At 41.4% G+C, this 17,741-nt stretch overlaps 1 protein-coding gene across 3 annotated transcripts in view; it reads right to left on the reverse strand.

Annotated features, from left to right (window-relative positions):
• Positions 1-276: 276 nt before the first annotated feature.
• Positions 277-17,741, reverse strand: part of CAMK1 (calcium/calmodulin dependent protein kinase I) — a 41,146-nt gene continuing 23,681 nt past the window's right edge. For all 3 annotated transcript variants that reach the window (XM_039355174.1, XM_039355172.1, XM_039355173.1), the window contains 9 exons: positions 15,624-15,698; positions 14,338-14,476; positions 7,247-7,373; positions 5,207-5,282; positions 4,103-4,215; positions 3,901-3,979; positions 2,648-2,735; positions 2,131-2,227; positions 277-1,608 (listed from right to left, as the gene is read on the reverse strand). In XM_039355174.1, coding sequence (XP_039211108.1) covers positions 1,544-1,608; positions 2,131-2,227; positions 2,648-2,735; positions 3,901-3,979; positions 4,103-4,215; positions 5,207-5,282; positions 7,247-7,373; positions 14,338-14,476; positions 15,624-15,698 — 859 coding nt within the window. In that variant the 3' untranslated portion in view covers positions 277-1,543. The remainder of the gene's footprint in view (positions 1,609-2,130; positions 2,228-2,647; positions 2,736-3,900; positions 3,980-4,102; positions 4,216-5,206; positions 5,283-7,246; positions 7,374-14,337; positions 14,477-15,623; positions 15,699-17,741) is intronic.

Here is a 17,741-nt window from a genome sequence, read left to right on the forward strand (position 1 = left end):
TCAAAAGTGGAATCTTCACTACAAAGTTCCTCTACTACTTTCGCCACGACTTCTAAGAATTGCCAAATTCAATCTCCCACCAACCCTCTCCTATTTCGCACAACTTTTAAGAGAGAAGTCAAAGAGACATACATGAATTTATGAGTTTATTCTTACTTTAAAACCCACCCTCCCTCTCCTTCTAGCCGCACAATATTAAAGATAATTTTACAGCTGCTTAGGGAGTATTGAAAAGATCTGATCCCAGCTGGCTTTTCCCCCATTTTGTATTGTGATCACCTGCAAAACGGTTACATTTCCCCCCCCCCCTCGTTTGGGTAACTGCGTTAAGAGGACAGCAAAACGACCACTCTTAAAACATGACCAGTCTTTCTCCAGAGTTGGCAGAATGACATTGGAAGAGGCACAGCTGGCCCCCCAAAAGAAGTGACTTTTTAGTATTGCTCGGTCTGCTCAGAAATCAAATCCCATAAACCAGGGGTAGGCAACCCCGGCTCTTTTATGGCTCATGGACTTCAACTCCCAGAATTCCTGAGTCAGCTATCCCTGCCATAAACCCCTGCCGAGGTTGCCTATCCCTGCCAGGACGTCTCAAAGCTGCTTTGCCAAAAGACAACTGGACTTTCTTGGGTTTTTTTTCCCTTGAAAACGTTTAGCTTCTCTGAAGCTGAAGAAGCTTCTTGGATGAGAAGCGAAGAGTTTTCAAGAAAGTCTAGCTGCCTTTTGGAAAAATACCTTTGGGACAACCATGACCTGGATGATTGAGAATCTCCATAGACACTGCTCAGGATAGCCATGGCCTCTCGCCTCCACAGGCCAATAGGAAAGCTGCTCTAGCTCCTATATTTGACTGTACAAAAGCAGTTTCTTTGTCTTTGGAAACTTCAATAGATCGCATAGGTGGAAAGCTACAAGCTACTGCAAACTTCTCTCTGCAAACAAAACAATCTTTATTCTCCAACACTGCGCAACTGAGCCAAGTGCCAGCTATGGTGTATGTATGTCCTCGTTCCTGGGGTTGGCTTGGTTGGACCAGGTGAGAGAAGCAGGGATTCTCATTGGTTTCCTCAAGCGATGTGATGGGGGGCACAGTTGGAGATCAAACTCCCACTTGAGCGGCTGCTGCAGAAAGCCAGAGGGGGTCTTGAATGTTTCTTTCCAAGACTTAGCCACTCAGATGGTGGGCCAAAGGGATGGCGTCATTGCTGTCTTCAGATGAAGAATGAGCATAGGGGACAGGATGGGTCTTATTGGTGTGACCAACAGGGGGATTGGGGTGGGGATTGGAACAGGAGAGGATAAAGCATCTCCAGGGAAGTGTATGGCTTAGAAAATACTAGCCTCCAGTTCCAGATTCTGGAGGACGCCAATTAATAGGGGACAGGTTCCATTCCCCTACAGTGGGACTCGGCCGTACTTTGGTAGGAAGGTGTGATGATGGTCCCGGACCCTTCCCTAGCTCTTACAACAGGGCTTGGGGCTGCCCCCTCTGTTATGATTGCTGCTGGCTCTGCCATCTAGTCCTCTGTCCTTTGGTGAATGTTCAGTCCTGAGTTTGGCAGTGAGAGCCATTCCCCAAGGATTCCTCACTGCTATTAGTAGCCGAGCCTGAAGAAGACAAAGGGGGAGAGAAGGACAATCAAGAACAGATTAACTAGAAATGAGATGATTCCAGGGCTTCCTTTAGTTCAGGGAAGGGAAGCTACCCAGTCTGTCCTTCCCTTGCTCAGTGACCAGATTCACTCCATGGTTTATAAGACTTTATTCTTGGAATGTGACTTAAGGAACAGCATCACATGAACTCAATAGCCCACTGACATACAATGAAGCTCCTATTGGCTTGAGCCGATCTTCAGAATGAGATGGCTTAGAAAGGTAAGAAGGTCCTGAAGACCTTGGTTCTTCTTCCAGCTGCTGGCCCAGTTGTCCCCCACTATATGAGTCATGGGGTCTGGTCCCCAGCACGGCCAGCTTTATCTGTACGTTTTTGGCAGCAGAACAAGTAGGCTCCAAAGCAAAGATCAAATACTTGGCGCTGCTGTCACAGCTGGCCGACTGACATCAATGCTCACAAACAGAAGGAAGGGCTTTGAGGAGAAAGGCCACACAGAGACACTCGCAACCTCTCACCGTTGCTCTCCTGCAAGGCTTGGCCAGGCCCCTCTTGACTGGTGCCAAGTTGTAGCTTCCTCATATGCCTCACCACAGCTGTTGCGTTGAAGGCTTGCTGAACGGGAGAGGAGGAAGAAAGGAAAAAAAACGAAAAGCAAAGCAAATGTCACTCTCCCGCAGACTTTTTGGCAAGCGAGCAAAACTTTTAGGAGTTAACTCCTTTGACAGCTGCCCACGCTGTCAAGAACTTACTGATTGATTGATTGATTGATTGAATTTATTGATTGAATTTATTTGCCACCCATCTTGTTGCAAAAGACTTTGGGCAGCTTCCAGCATTAAAACATTAAAAACCTAACAAATACCTTTTACGTTTATTTAACTGATGCTGGGGAAGACAGGAATAGGAATATCACTCATCCGCCTTCCCTTCACTTGTTGTCTATACCATATTCTTCAGGAAAAGGGGTATTAAAAATCAATCAAGCAAAACAAGCACTGGAATAATCAAAAAGCATCTTTTGGACATCCTCACCTTCCATTTGCTTTTGGCAAAATTCTTTTTGATCTGCTCACTGACTGACTGATGGATGTTCTTATCTAGCGCTGTGTCTCCAGCAATCCTGAGAAGACAGAAAGCATTCATTCCTATTGACAGACACCCCAGTTCCATAGAAGGTAAGAGGGGCCAGCTATAAAAGAGGAACCAGTGGTGTTACCCAATTGATGGATAAACTCCGCAAAGAGATTCATTAGGTTATTTACATTGGGGTCATTTTAGCATTTATTTTTACAGAGCTTTACTTCAGGCTATATGTTTGATATGCAAGGCCCTCACAGTACATCAAGTTATGCAACAAAGATAGAACTTCTGCAAACAAAATAAGAGCCTGCAGAATTAATACAAAAGTTTCATTTCCAGTTTCCAAATGAAATTGAGACCTCTGCTACGAAAGAGTTTGTGCCGATAACAAGGAAAGGCCACCATAGGGAGAAGAAATAGGTCAATCAATCAGAATAGAGCTGGAAGAGACCCTGGAGGTCTTCTAGTCCAACCCCTTGCTCAATCAGGAGACCCTATACAATTTGAGACAAGTGGCTGTCCACTCTCTTAAGGTTTTTTAAAGTTCTTTTAAAAAAAGTTTTAAAACTTTTTAAAAAACTTCTTTAAAAGCTTTTAACGTCTTAAAAACGTTCTTAAAAACAAGTTCATTGTTTTTCTTTAAATCAAGTTAACCAGCTTACTTTTAATTCCTTCTGTATATTTTCATTTCCTGCCAGGTGATAATGTGAACCCTGCTTAGGTGGGTATGCCAGATCATATTCTAAGTTGGCTTTGGACAAAATAGCCATATAATCATTCCTACAGTTGGTCCTTCACTTAAAACCATTCATTTAGCAATCAATGTTATAATGGTACTGAAAGAAAAAATAACTGGTCCTCGCACTTAGGACCGTCACAGCATCCCCATGGTTACATGATCAAATTTTGGGTACTGGCAGCCGATACGTATTGAGGATGGTTGCTGCATGCCAGGCTGTGATCGCTAGTTGTGACCAGCAATTTGTAATAACACGTATTAAAGTTGCATGAATGCTTTTTTTTAAGCAGCACGTTTTATTTGAAATTTGATGGTGATAAACAAAATGTCAGAAGCAACAATCTTGGGTTGGCTGGCAGGCCACAGATGAGGTCAATGGAACTACTGAATATGAGAAAAGGCACAGAAAAACATCAAAGCTACACTGGTCCTACTTAAAAGTTCAAACGCTAATGGTAAATCTTACCATGGGTGTTGTAGGGCTTGCTCACAAGTGAATCGCTTCTGGGGATCTCTCTCCATTAAATGCTGGATGAAATCTTTGGCTGGAAGCAAAAAAAAAAAAAAAAGGTGAATGAGAAGCAAACTCTTGACATCACAGCTCCTACAGAATCCCCCTCGACTTCTGATTTGGCCATCCCGAGAAATGTAAGCTGTCTCTTCCTCACCTGAGTCCGATATGTCATCCCAATAGGGAGAATCAAATTCATATTCAGCCTTCAAGATCTGTTCAAACAGCTTGGTATCGTTCTCATCGTAAAATGGGGGATAGCCGCATAGTCTGAGATAAAAGAGGGAGGGGGGGACAGGGCACGCGTGACTATAAAATCTACAGGTCCATATTGCAGGGAGGGGGAATATAGATTGGGGAACAGGTGAAACAGTGAGGAAAAGAAGTAGATCCATGGGAGAAGAGAAAGAGAGAGAGAGAAGTGATTATGTACCTGGGCCCAGAAAAGAGAAGAGGAAGAATAGGAACAATGTCAGGTAGAATATTGAGCTGTTAAACTTTCCTGTAGAGATAGTAAATAACAAATAGAGGTAGTCCTCAACTTACGACGATTCGTTTAGTGACCGTTCAAAGTTAGAGTGCCTTGCATTTAACGACCATCCTAGCATCGCGATGGTCATGTGATCAAAATTTGGACACTTGGCAACCAGCATGTATTTATGACGGCTGCCACATCCCGGGATAACAACAAGCCAATGGAAGAAGCCAGATTTGCTTAACAACCACGTGATTCACAACAACGGCAAAGATTTTCTTAACCCATTGTGGCAAAAGTCATAAAATTAGGCGCATATCGCTTACTCCCACCTTGTGTAGCAGCAGAAATTCTGCTCATGATTGGGATCATAAGTCGAGGACTACCTTTGTGACTGCAGTAATTCCAAATTATTTCATCCCATTCGGAAAGTGCTAAACACTTATTATTATCTCTATGGCAAAACACAGAAAGCAGTGCAATTATTCCCTAGACTGAAGGAGTGGAAGCAAGAAGAGAGAATCATGTGGTGATCAAAGGGAGTGGAATTTCCTATCCTCCAAATTGCAAACGGGGAATCATATAAAATTAAACTCCATATGCAAAAGAATAACAATGGACTAATGAAGCAGCTATGCAAATGCCAAAGGAGGGCAAAAGGGCAGGATCATGTTTGTAAATCATTAAGTACAACTAGACAGAAATGTATTTAGAAGCAACAGGAAGTATTATCAGTCCTCCCTATCTTCCTCTTTACCCTCCCCCCCAATTTGACTCAATACATACAAGATGTAGGCAATGACTCCAATAGACCAGCAGTCCACAGCTTTGCTGTAAGGCTTCTGTGCCAAGACTTCAGGAGCTGGGCCACATCGGGGAAGCAACATGAAAGAAAAAAATGCAACTATTACAGACTGAAATGTGTTGCTATACCCACTAATACTAACTGGTTAATATATCTCTTACGCTAGGACAGGGGTAGGCAACCTCGGCTCTTTTATGACTCATGGACTTCAACTCCCAGAATTCCTGAGCCAGTATGGCTCAGCTTGGAAACCTCTCCCTTTCCCCTCAGCATGGCTGGCTCAGGAATTCTGGGAGTTGAAGTCCATGAGTCATAAAAGAGCCGAGGTTGCCCACCCCTGCGCTAGGGAGTACCTTCAGAGGTGATAGAAGGCCTTCAAATACTGGATTCCAATAGACCTAATCAACAAACTCACTATTTAGCAATGATAGTCCAACAGTGTCTAGGAAGCCATATATCGGGGTTCTTCAAACTTGGCCCTTTTATGACTTGTGGACGTGCCTGGCTGAGGAATTCTGGGAGTTGAAGTCCACAAGTCATAAAAGGGCCAAGTTTGAAGAACCCTGCCATAGATGGTTTGACCCAGTTCTGAGAGTTGCTATCTCATTAATAGAGCTAGTGATCAAAAGTCTATTAAAACTTATTTCAACCTTCCATCTCCCTCCAGGATAATTCTCCATTCTGGCCCAGGATATTTGTTCAATCCTTTTTCCTTTACAAAATATGAAGGTCATTTGAAGGTGTCATGCTTCCAGATTTGATCCCATCTCGGGTCCAACATACTTACAGGTACCTGGTTAAGGTATGTTGAAATGAAATTTGTAGTCAAATGACATTTAAAGCTTTAAAAGTTTAACCCAGCACAATAGAACAAATACCATATTTGGCAATTCCTGTCCCAAAGAATCAACTCCTGTCATAGGGTTACTCAAAATAAATTCTCTTTATAGCAGACATTTCTCCTTGGTAGCTTCCTTCCTGCCTTTTTCTTCCCACTCAATGGCATGGCTATGGAAATCCTGAATTAGTCTTTTGTTTATCAATTACTCTTCCTGAGAAAAACCTTTCATGAAAGATTGAATGCTTTAATTTACTTAGATTCCAGAGAGAGAGAGAAAAAAAATCCCACAAAATCCTTCCAATTTGGAATGGAAATGACCCAAAAAGGGGCAATTTAGGAACAGCAAACAACATTATAAGTCTCTTTAAAAGGAAGGAGCAAAAGAGAAAGATACTAATTATAAGGATGGAAGTGCCTAGACCAGGGGTAGGCAACCTCGGCTCTTTTATGACTCGTGGACGTCAACTCCCAGAATTCCTGAGCCGGCATGGCTCAGCTTGGAAACCTCTCTCTTTCCCCTCAGCATGGCTGGCTCAGGAATTCTGGGAGTTCAAGTCCATGAGTCATAAAAGAGCCGAGGTTGCCTACTCCTGGCCTAGACCAGTGGTTCTCAACCTTTTTAATGCCGCGACCCCCAACCAGTCATAAGTCGAGGACTACTCAACCGGTTGTAAGTCGAGGACTACTCAACTGATGCAGCACCGTTTGCAGAATGGGACTTTTGGTCAGCTCAGCAGGGCAGAGACATAGCCTGCACAATTCCTATTGGCTTTTGAAAGCCAATAGAATTAGACTCTATTCAAGAGAGTCTATTCTATTGGCTTTCAAAAGCCAATAGAATAAAAGGGAGTAGCACAGCTAAGGAAAAGTGGAAAAAAATGGCGGACTGCATTGTTTGGCGACCCCCGTGAAATGGCCGTTCGACCCCAAATGGGGTCCCAACCCACAGGGTGAGAACCACTGGCCTAGACAAAGAATGAAATAGAATCCAAAAAAAGAATCCCTGTTAACACAAAAAACTCGGCCTTGATGAATAGTCTTACATAATCACAAGAAGCTGAACTCAAGGAAATGGTTACCTCTTAAGATTGATAAGATTGTTTGTTACTTTGGCTTTTTGCTCTCACCCCTCCCCAAATATTTGTATTGTTTTATGAGGAGTGGGACCCTTGCTGCTCACCCACATAGCCAGGAGTCCCACAGGCTGTGGACATGACACTGCCGGAGCCTTCGATCTTCGACAGCCCAAAGTCACTAATCATGATCTTGGATTCCTCATCCAGGCTGTAGTACAACAGGTTCTCCGGCTGATGGGAAATTGGAAGGAAGCAAGAAGGCAGAATTGGGAGAATTTAACAGCTTTATCAAACTGCAGAATATAGTGCGGTCAGAGTAAATCCGTACAAACAGACCACTATAGACTATTAAATGCTTCAAATGTTTTAAAAAATTAAAAATACCCCACCTTATAAAATACAATAAGAGAACCAACCTGAACAAAATAGGCTATGGAAAATAAGTTCCTGAAATAAAATAAAGTCAATTAAAAAAAACCTGAGCCCAGTTTCCTAAAGCTGGCTTTAAAAGATAAGCATCATTTTTTTTGAAAGGAACTAAGGATGGAGTTCAAAGAAAGGAAACAGGTTGGGATTCCATTCCTCTAAACAGTGCCAAAAGGAAACAGAGATAAGGGCAGAATTTATCAAAGGGATGGTCCCCAGAAACACAAGTGTAAACAAACACACCCTACATATACAACTAAAAGCTTCTAATATCAACAACAGTATCAGTATCATTAACCTGTTAACAAATGAGTCCCAGCCCCAGGCAGGAGGAGACCCCCCCCTCCCCAGCACTTCTTATGTATTCATGCATGAGCAGCAGCAATAGAGTTACCATTACATCTTCAACTGGTTACCCCACAGACAGCAACAATGTTGTTCCAGCAAGCTTCATGCTTCACACACATTGAAACAGATGTTCTAAGTGGCAGACAGGGAAGGCAGCAGGTGGGAACTGAGCAAATATCTACAGACGCTCACATTTTGGACATAAGCTGTTTCATCCTCTCCCTCAAGACACCGCTGTGCCAAAACAACTAGACATTTCCCCCATGCCATCACTCTGCTAAACATCTAACTCCCTCAGCATTCTGCGTTATGCATAAAAAAGACACTTACCCATGTAGCAGGCTGTATTGCTAATATCCTTGTCATTTTCTCATCTTTCCCATCTTCTCATCTTTCTCACCTCTCATCTTTGCTACTACCTTCTCCTACTGGTATTCTATGATTTATCAATTGTGGTTTGTATCTTATGATTTAGGATTGTATCTTATGATTTAGGATCTATGACTTATCACTTTGTTGCTGTTTGGATGTACACCGAGAGCTTATGCACCGGAGACAAATTTCTTGTATGTCCAATCACACTTGGCCGATAAAGAATTATTCTATTCTGTTCTATTCCATTTCTGTTCTATTCCATTTCTGTTCTATTCCATTTCTGTTCTATTCCATTTCTATTCCATTTCTATTCTATTCTATTCTATTCTATTCTATTCTATTCTATTCTATTCTATTCTATTCTATTCTTCTGTTTCATTCCATTCCATTATTCCATTCCATTATTCCATTCCATTCCATTCCATTCCATTCTTCTGTTCCATTCCATTCCATTCCATTGTATTCTATTCTATTCTTCCGTTCCATTCCATTCCATTGTATTCTATTCTTCTGTTCCGTTCCATTCTATTCCATTCCATTCTTCCGCTCCATTCCATTCCATTCATCCATTCCGTTCGATTCCATTCCATTCTGCTGTTACCCCATAGACAGCAGCAATGCTGTTACAGCAAGCTACAGGCTCCACACACATTGAAATTGCTGTTCCAAGTGGCAGACTGGAAAGGCAGCAGGTGGGAATGAAACATCAGAAATTCTTAGCTCATGTCTGCATTCCCATCTGCTTTTTAGTTGTTATTGTTATTTTATGATCCACACTTCTTTTCTTCTCCCTCTCGCTTCTCTGCCTTCTGGACAACCATTTAACTGGGATGGTATAAAGTCTCCTGTCTTGAACAGGGGGTTGGACTAATAGACCTCTGATGTCCCTTCCAGCCATATGATTCTTTGTTCTATGAGTCCTCAGTTTGCTACCCACCCTGGTCTATCACTGAGAGTGTCTCTTTCATTTTGCCTTAATGGTAGAGACATCTCTGTAATCAGAGGACCAGCACAGGCTACTTTCACTTAGAATATACATCTTGGTAGACGTACAGTACTTCCCTGGGAAAAGGGCTGGCTGAGGAATTCTGGGAGTTGAAGTCCACAAGTCTTAATATTGCCAAGTTTGAAGATCCCTGATCTAAGTTACTACAAAGGAAAGGAGTGAGGTGAGAGGACCATTTACAACATAGGGTAAACATTGTTCACTGTACAGGTAGTCCTCGACTTACAACCACAATTGACTCCAAAAATTCTGTCGCTAGGTGAGACAGTTGTTAAATGAGTTCTGCCCCATATTAAGACTTTTCTTGCCGCCGTTCTTAAGCGAATCACTGCAGTTGTTAAGTTAGTAACACGGGTTGTTAAGTGAATCTGGCTTCTCCACTGACTTTGTTCGTCGAAAGGCTGCATAAGGTGATCATGTTACCCCGGGACACACTGCAACTGTCATAAATATGAACCAGTTGCCAAGCATTCGAATTTTGATCACTTGACCACGGGGATGCTGAAATGGTCATAAATGCAAAAAATGGTCATAAGTCACTTTTTTCAGTGCCGTTGTAACTTTGAATGGTCACTAAATAAAATGGCTGTAAGTCAAGGATTACCTGCAGTGGTGTGTGGGAATGACTCTGGGAGACTGGAGGAAAAACTGCAGACTAGACCATGTCAAATAAGCAGTAGCTATGCCCATAGAAGGAATGGGAGAATGGCAAACACCTCAGATGGGCCCCTCCCTGATTTATGTTGCATTTCAGTTTTAATGCCCTTCTCAGGTGAATAATACTGTTTTTCTTGGTCTCGTAATAAGTTTTTATTTTTGTGTGGGGTTGTTTTATGTATATCATCCTGAACTTTTTTTTTAACAGCCCCCAAAGTCTTGTCTATTAGCCTTGTTGGAATTAGTATACATCTTTTCCCATATATTGTATTGATTTTTTTAGACATAAATCATAGTTGGTAAACAGTTTGCTGGGTTTACATTAACAACTGGTTTCTATAATCCATAATCCACATAGTACATTTAGTTGATTTCCCCTTTTCCCCAAAATGTCTTCTTTGCAAACCTAGAAATAATACAGTTCTTATTATTTTGATAAATAACAGTTACAAATATGACTTTTCCCAATATTCCTAGAAATAATGATCACATCAATATAATATTTCTTTTCTATCTAATCATTCTGGTTGCCTCATCTTATATCCTGTTACAGTCCTCATTTAGATTTGTTTCTCACCGGGCAGATGTGTAGATATTTATTTCATTTTAGAAACATAGGTCTCAGCTCAGCTTCTTCTAATCTTTGTTTCAGAAGAGATACCACGCAAACTGGACATTTCCAGATTAAGGAAATGTCCTGCTTGACTTTCCTTGTTGCTATAGAACATTTAACTATCAGAATGATTGAAGCATAAACTACCATTATTTGCTCCACTTGAAAAAAGTAGGTTCAAAGTATTCTTGCTAGTTAAGATTTTCTCAACAGTTAATTACATTTAAAGATTTAAATCCATTTTTCCCATATAAACCATCTCAGCACTTTTACATTTCTTAAACAATAGGTAAAAACAGTAAATAAAAGGAAAAGAGAGCGAGAGTAAAGAAACATAAAAAGTAAAATACTACTTAAAATATATATTCCTCCTAAGCTAATATATATTCATTCCCAAAATTTATTATTCTTTTTAACTATGATTAAAAATATATTTAATCATCCTGAACTTCTATTGGCAGGAGAGACATTTAACAAGATTCAGATTCCAAGGTCCAGATAGCTAACATAGTTGTCATGTCAGGTTATTCATTCTTTCATTCTCTCCCTCCCTCCCTCCCTCTCTCATGCAAAAAAAGATGCAAAGAGGAGTAGGCTAAGAGTGTCTGCCTGTTTGTCCTGGCCAATGAAGTCTCCTCCACCCTACACCACCCCATCCCATCTGACTTGCTAGTATGAAGAAGAAAAAAACCCTATTTTTTTCAAGTGGAGCAAATAATGGTAGTTTATGCTTCAATCATTCTGATAGTTAAATATTCTATAGCAACAAGGAAAGTCAGGCAGGACATTTCCTCAATCTGGAAATGTCCAGTTTGCGTGGTATCTCTTCTGAAACAAAGATTAGAAGAAGCTGAGCTTATAGACATATGTTTCTAAAATGAAATAAATATCTACACATCTGCCCGGTGAGAGCTTTTTACACAAATCTGGTGTCATTTCTAATCCTGGCTTGGCAATCAATCTTCAGACACCGAAAGTAGCCATCAATTACTGGCACCATCAGTAATGAGTGGCTGATTCTAATGAGTGGCAGGTAAGGCTTGCTCTGCATAGAGGCCAACATCCGACATTCAGTTTAACTATATTGTGTTTTTTAGGCAAATATATAGCAATTTGTAACATTTGCATTTCTAGCCACTGTTTGACACTGTTCATAGAAAACCACTGTCATCTTTTGTCATTTCTGCATATATAAAGAAAAAAAGGCTGGCCTGCAACTCCTGAGAGCTGTAATATATTTATCTGATAAATGTACAATTATCTGATTTTTAATAATTACAACTTTTTTTCTTTTTTCTCTCTTTCCCTGTGCTAGATCAAGAGAGAAACAGGATGTTGTAAGTGTAAGCATTCTTCTTTGTGTATCCTATGGCTTCTTCCTTCTTATTTATTAGACTCTACATCTCCTTTACATGCATATAGCATAGAGTTGGAAGGGACTTTGGAGGTCTCCTAGTCCAACCCCCTGCTCAGGCAGGAAACCCTATACCATTTCAGACAAATGGCTGTCCAATCTCTTCTTAAAAACTTCAAGTGATGAAGTACCCACAACTTCTGAAGACAGGCTGTTCCACTGGTTAATTGTTCTCACTGTTAGGAAGTTTCTCCTTAATTCCAGATTACTTCTCTCCTTGATTAATTTATATCCATTATTTCTTGTCTTGTCTTCTGGTGCTTTGGAAAATAATTTGACCCCCTCTTCTTTGTGGCAGCCCCTCAAATACTGGAATACTGCTATCATGTCACCCTTGTTTCTTATTTTCTGTAGACTAGCCAAACCCAATTCCTGCAGTCATTCTTCATATGTTTAGTCTCCAGGCTCTTAATCATCTTAACTGCTCTTCTCTGCACATTTTCCAGAGTCTCAACATCTTTTTATAATGTGGTGACCTAAACTGGATGCAATATTCTGCATGTGGTCTTACTAAAGTTTATAAAGTAGTACTAATACTCCATGTGATCTTGACTCTATGCCTCTGTTTATGTGATCTCTCTCTCTCTCTCTTTCTCTCTCGTCTCTTTTTAGAACTAAGAACTAAGCACTCTCTCTCTCTCTCTATCTCTTTTTAGAACAGGGGTTCTCAGCCTTGGCAACTTTAAGACTTGTGGACTTCAACTCCCCGAATTCCTCAGCCAGCAAAGCTGGCTGGGGAATTCTGGGAATTGAAGTCCACAAGTCTTAAAGTTGCCAAGGTTGAGAACCCCTGTTTTAGAACTAAGCGCTCTGGTTTAAACCCTTTTGGCCTTGAATTTTCCAGAATTAGCATGCCCACACTTAACAAATTAAAACCTAAAACAAAGCTGCACAGACGAACTTGCACAGCGACCATCTCAGACGGGAGGTTTATCACATCTGATTTCCTGCTGCAAGTCACTCCAAATCTCCCTCGATCTCATCTCAGTTGCTATTAACCCACAATAATAATCATTTCATTACAAGGCAAACCTGGCAGGGAGACTGATTTGCATCAAGTAATCAGATAAAAGGGGGGGGGAGGGGAGAGAAGGGAAGACATATTTCCTTTGCAGAAATGTTTATTCAAATTCCCACCAGACAGCTTTTAGAAAAATAAAAACAGTCGTAAGATTTATTTCTATACATTTTTATTTAAACTCGTCCCAGTCAACTCTCCAGTTACATATTTCCAACATCACTGCTGGAAGATTTTCTGCACTTCTCAGACTGAAAGTTCGTTCATTTTATAAAAGCATTTTACTGTTTTCTTTAGCGTGGAGCATTTATGATCAATAACCGCAGAAATGAGCAATTCATAGACCGATCAAATGCCATTTTTATATTTTTTTTATCTTCAAGATTTTCATAAATAACAAATAATACAGGGATGTTTTCAACAAATACATTTTAAATAAATACAACTGCATTAATGGTTGTGGGGGGGCTGGATTTGGCATGGGATTTTGAGAATAGGAGTATTTTAACATCACACGCATACTGCAACTGTAATTGGAAGGGGAAGGATGGAGGACATTGGCTATTTTATACTGGAAGAAAATCTAAACCTGCTTTTTAAAAATAAAAACAAACCCACATGCAGTGACTAATTGCAAGAATTCTCAAAGGAGCTTTTTCAAAAGGTAACTGGGCTTTTTTTTTCCTTTGAAGATGTGTTGCTTTTCATCCAAGAAGCTTCTTCAGTTCTGAATGAATGGTGGAGGATGGAAGGATTTATATTTCTTGCAGTTATCTGGTTGTTAGTACTCTTTCTGAGAATTGATGAGGCCACTTGGAAGTTTATCTGTTACCCTCAGGGTCACCTGAATAGTGCAAATAGATGTGGAACCTTTTTGGGAACTGCTGAAAGGACCATGTTGTAAACAGGAGATAGTTGGTGTCGTATCCCACTACAGTCCTTTCAGCAGTTCCAATAAGATTTCACCCCAATTTCTACTATTCAAGAAACCCTGAGGGCTCAGATAAACCTCGAAGTGGCCTCAACAACTCTCAGAAAGAGTGCTAATGACCAGATGACGGCAAGGAATATAAATCCTTCCATCCTCCACTATTCAGTCAGAACTGACGAAGCTTCTTGGATGAAAAGCAAAACATCTCCAAGTAAAAACAAAGAAAGTCTAGTTGCCTTTTGAAAAAGCACCTTTGGGACCACCATGATCTGGATGACTGAGAATCTCCATAGACAGTTGCAGGAATTGTGTTTAGTTTATCCCTCAGTAAATAGCTTGTGGGGACACCTCTTAATGGAAGGAGGGCTACAATATGCAGGAACACCCGGCCAAGTTCAACAACCCACCTTGAGGTCACGGTGCACAATGCCCATGTCATGCAGGTATTTAACGGCATCAAGGATTTGACGGATCAGCTTGCTGGCATCTCGCTCTGTGTAAAATCCCTTCTCCACTATCCTGTCAAAAAGTTCCCCTCCAGAAACCCTGTCAGAGGGAGATAGAATACAAGTAAGATCTATGCAAACAGATCCTTATGAGCCTCTAACATGGATTAGGCTGGTGATAGCAAACCTTTTGGGCTTGGCATATCAGAAATTCAGAAAATGCCTAACCTGACTCTGTGGGTATATCACTACCACACCCAACAAAGGAGAAACAATTCTTTACATATTTATCTTAAAAAATATGCAATCCAATCAAATGTGTGGCTATGAATTATATAAAAAATGACAAGTAATAACAGCGAAAGATGAAATGAAATATAAACCGTTTTTGAGTTGTAGTTTTGAGAATAGTTCTGGTCAAGTATTGGTGAATGTTGGCATGGCACTCAAAATGTTGTGGCATGTCACTTTTGACATGCATCATAGGTACACTGTCACTGGATTAGGTTCACCACAAGACTCAAAGGAGTTGGGAAGCCGAGGACACACCATGCTACAGGTAGCCCACAGCTTATGATCATCAACTGTATCTAAGCGAGCTAGTTGTTAAATGCCTGATTTTACAACCTTTTTGCTGGTTGATAAGTGAATCACTGCAGTGGTTATGTGAATCCAGCTTCCTTCGTGGACGTTGCTTGTCGATAGCTGGCTGGGAAAGATGCAAATGGTTCACGTAACCATGGGATACTTCAACCACTGTAAATACATGCCAGCTGCCAAGTGCCCAAATTTTAGGGATTATGTTGAGCATGGGAATGCTGCAATGGTTGTAAGCGCGAAGATTGGTCGTAAGACAATTTTTTTCAGTGCTGTTGTAAATTCTAACAGTCGCTAAACAAACGGCTGTAGGTTGAGGACTATCTGTATTTCTCCCTTTCCTTTTTAGCTCCCATCCTGTTCATGTTGGAGGCACCATTTAAGGTACTTCCAGGTTGAAAGGATTAGCCAGTGACATCACCATTGCCCGGGGAATGCCTGTGGGGACTCCTTTCATGTCCCTGTCAAGCAGCTGGAGCAAATGACAGGAACTCACCCCGCCATGCAGTAGCACTCAGGACTCTAGCGTGGGCTTGCTAATCTCCAGTTCAGCACCCAACCACATGAGCTGCCGCGCTCCTTTCCTTTTTAGCTAACAGGGCCTGAGAACTGTGGCTCCCTTCCTCCTCTTTCCTAAACCTTCAACTTACAGCTGCATGATGAGGTAGAGGTGCCCTCCACTCTCGTAGATGTCATCCAGGGCCACTATGTTCGGATGCTTGATTCTGCCAAGAGGGGAAACGTGTTTTAATTAGGAGGTGCTGTATAGATCTCGAAGGAAATCTATTTCGTTTTGCCTTGATCGTTTTAATGTTGATATTATTGTAAAAGGAAAATATAGTATCAGCTCAGAAATATCTCACAGTGCAAAATACAAACATTACTCTCCATGGGACAGAGTGTCCTCATCGTTATTGAATACTGCACAGTAGCAAAAAACATTCTGCATTCACGTTACTATATGCATTTTTGTTATCTTCAGATTGGGAGAAGTTGCCTCACAAAACTATGGCAGGATTAGTGTTAGTCTTATTTCTCAGTGGGTGGAAGGTTTCATGACATGGTGAGATGGCCGGGATTTTGTCAAATATCAACAGAGACCACGTTTGGAAAATGTTAATAAAATCTGGCAACTAGAATGAGTTTTGGAAGAACTTAGAAGAGAAAAAGCACAGAAGTAAGAAAAAGCAAACCTGGGAATAAAAGTTGCTGATATCACAGTCAGTATGAGGGTGTATGTGTGGAAAGTTGGGTAGTTTGAAACAGAATCCCACCTCAAGGGATGGGCGAGTCTTGAGGAAACAGTGCAAAAGAACCTTGGATATAGGATTACGAGAAGGCTGGTGGTGGGATCTCCACCCTTTCCTCTAGAGCAGTGGTTCTCTACATTTTTAGTGCCACGACCCCCCCCCAACCGGTCATAAGTCGAGAACTACTCAACCAGTCGTAAGTCGAGGACTATTCAACTGGTGCAGCACCGTTTGCAGAATGGGACTTTTGGCGGGCTCAGCAGGGCAGAGACAGCCTGGATAATTCCTATTGGCTTTTGAAAGCCAATAGAATTAGACTCTATTCAAGAGAGTCTATTCTATTGGCTTTCAAAAGCCAATAGAATAAAAGGGAGTAGCACAGCTAAGGAAAAGGGTAAAAAAAATGGCAGACTGCGTTGCTTGGCGACCCCCGTGAAATGGTCGTTCGACCCCAAATGGGGTCCTGACCCACAGGTTGAGACCACTGCTCTAGAGGAGAAAAATCTACTTTGCAATCTAACTTTCACTCTTATCATATTTGTCCAAGATAATTAATTGACATTAATGTTTTATGAGAACCCCAAAATGGGAAGAATGGATCCTGTTAGTAAGTAAGCAAAGACTCAGTTGTGCACAAAATTAAAGACAACTCCATCCGGTCAGTCTTGTTCTGGGAAGACCTAAATCCAGTCAGTTAATCCATTTGGCCTCTCCACTGAAGAACATGATCCCAACATCCACCAAGGCTAGGACCCTCTTCCCAAACCCCGCTTGACAGCTCCTGTTGATGCCTGCCTGGACAATGAGGAAAAAGCTAGTATAGGTAGTCCCTTACTTACAACCACAGTGGAACACAAAATTTCCATTGCTAAGCCTGTTAAGTAAGTTGTGCCCCATTTTATGACTTTTTTGGCACAGTTGTTAAGTGAATCACTACAGTTGTTAAGTGGATCGTGCGGTTGTTAAGTGAATGAGGCTTCCCCTATTGACTTTGCTTGTCGCAAGCCAGGTGGAAAGGTTATCAATGGAGATCGCATAACTTCAGGACAGTACAACTTGTCATAAATACATGCCATTGCCAACCGCCTGAATTTTGATCACATGACCATGAGGATGATCCAACAGTTGTAGATATGAAAATCGGTCATAAGACACTCTTTCAGTGCTGTTGTAATTTCAAATGGTCTCTCAATGAATGGTTGTTAAGTCAAGGACTACCTGTAATGTAAGAAATCTTTGCTTGTGGGTTCCTGGTGCAAGGATGAAGGAGATACATTCCTAGAGAAAATGGAGGGTGTGTGGCTGTATTTTGACCTTGCTAAATGTAATTATCTACTGCAGCAGTCCCCAACTTTTTGGGCACCAGGGATCGGTTCCGTGGAGAGAGGTTTTTCCATGGACCAGAGGGAGCGTGGTTTTGTATTGCTGCCTGCATCCCGCAGATGGGGCTTCACTTGTTTGTGTGGCCTGGTTTTTGGCATGCTGTGGTTCAGTGCTGGTCCGGTTGGGGACCCCTGA

This window comes from Crotalus tigris, unplaced genomic scaffold (assembly GCF_016545835.1).
Source record: "Crotalus tigris isolate CLP2741 ecotype Arizona unplaced genomic scaffold, ASM1654583v1 scf7180000018612.917631, whole genome shotgun sequence".
NCBI lineage: Eukaryota > Metazoa > Chordata > Lepidosauria > Squamata > Viperidae > Crotalus > Crotalus tigris.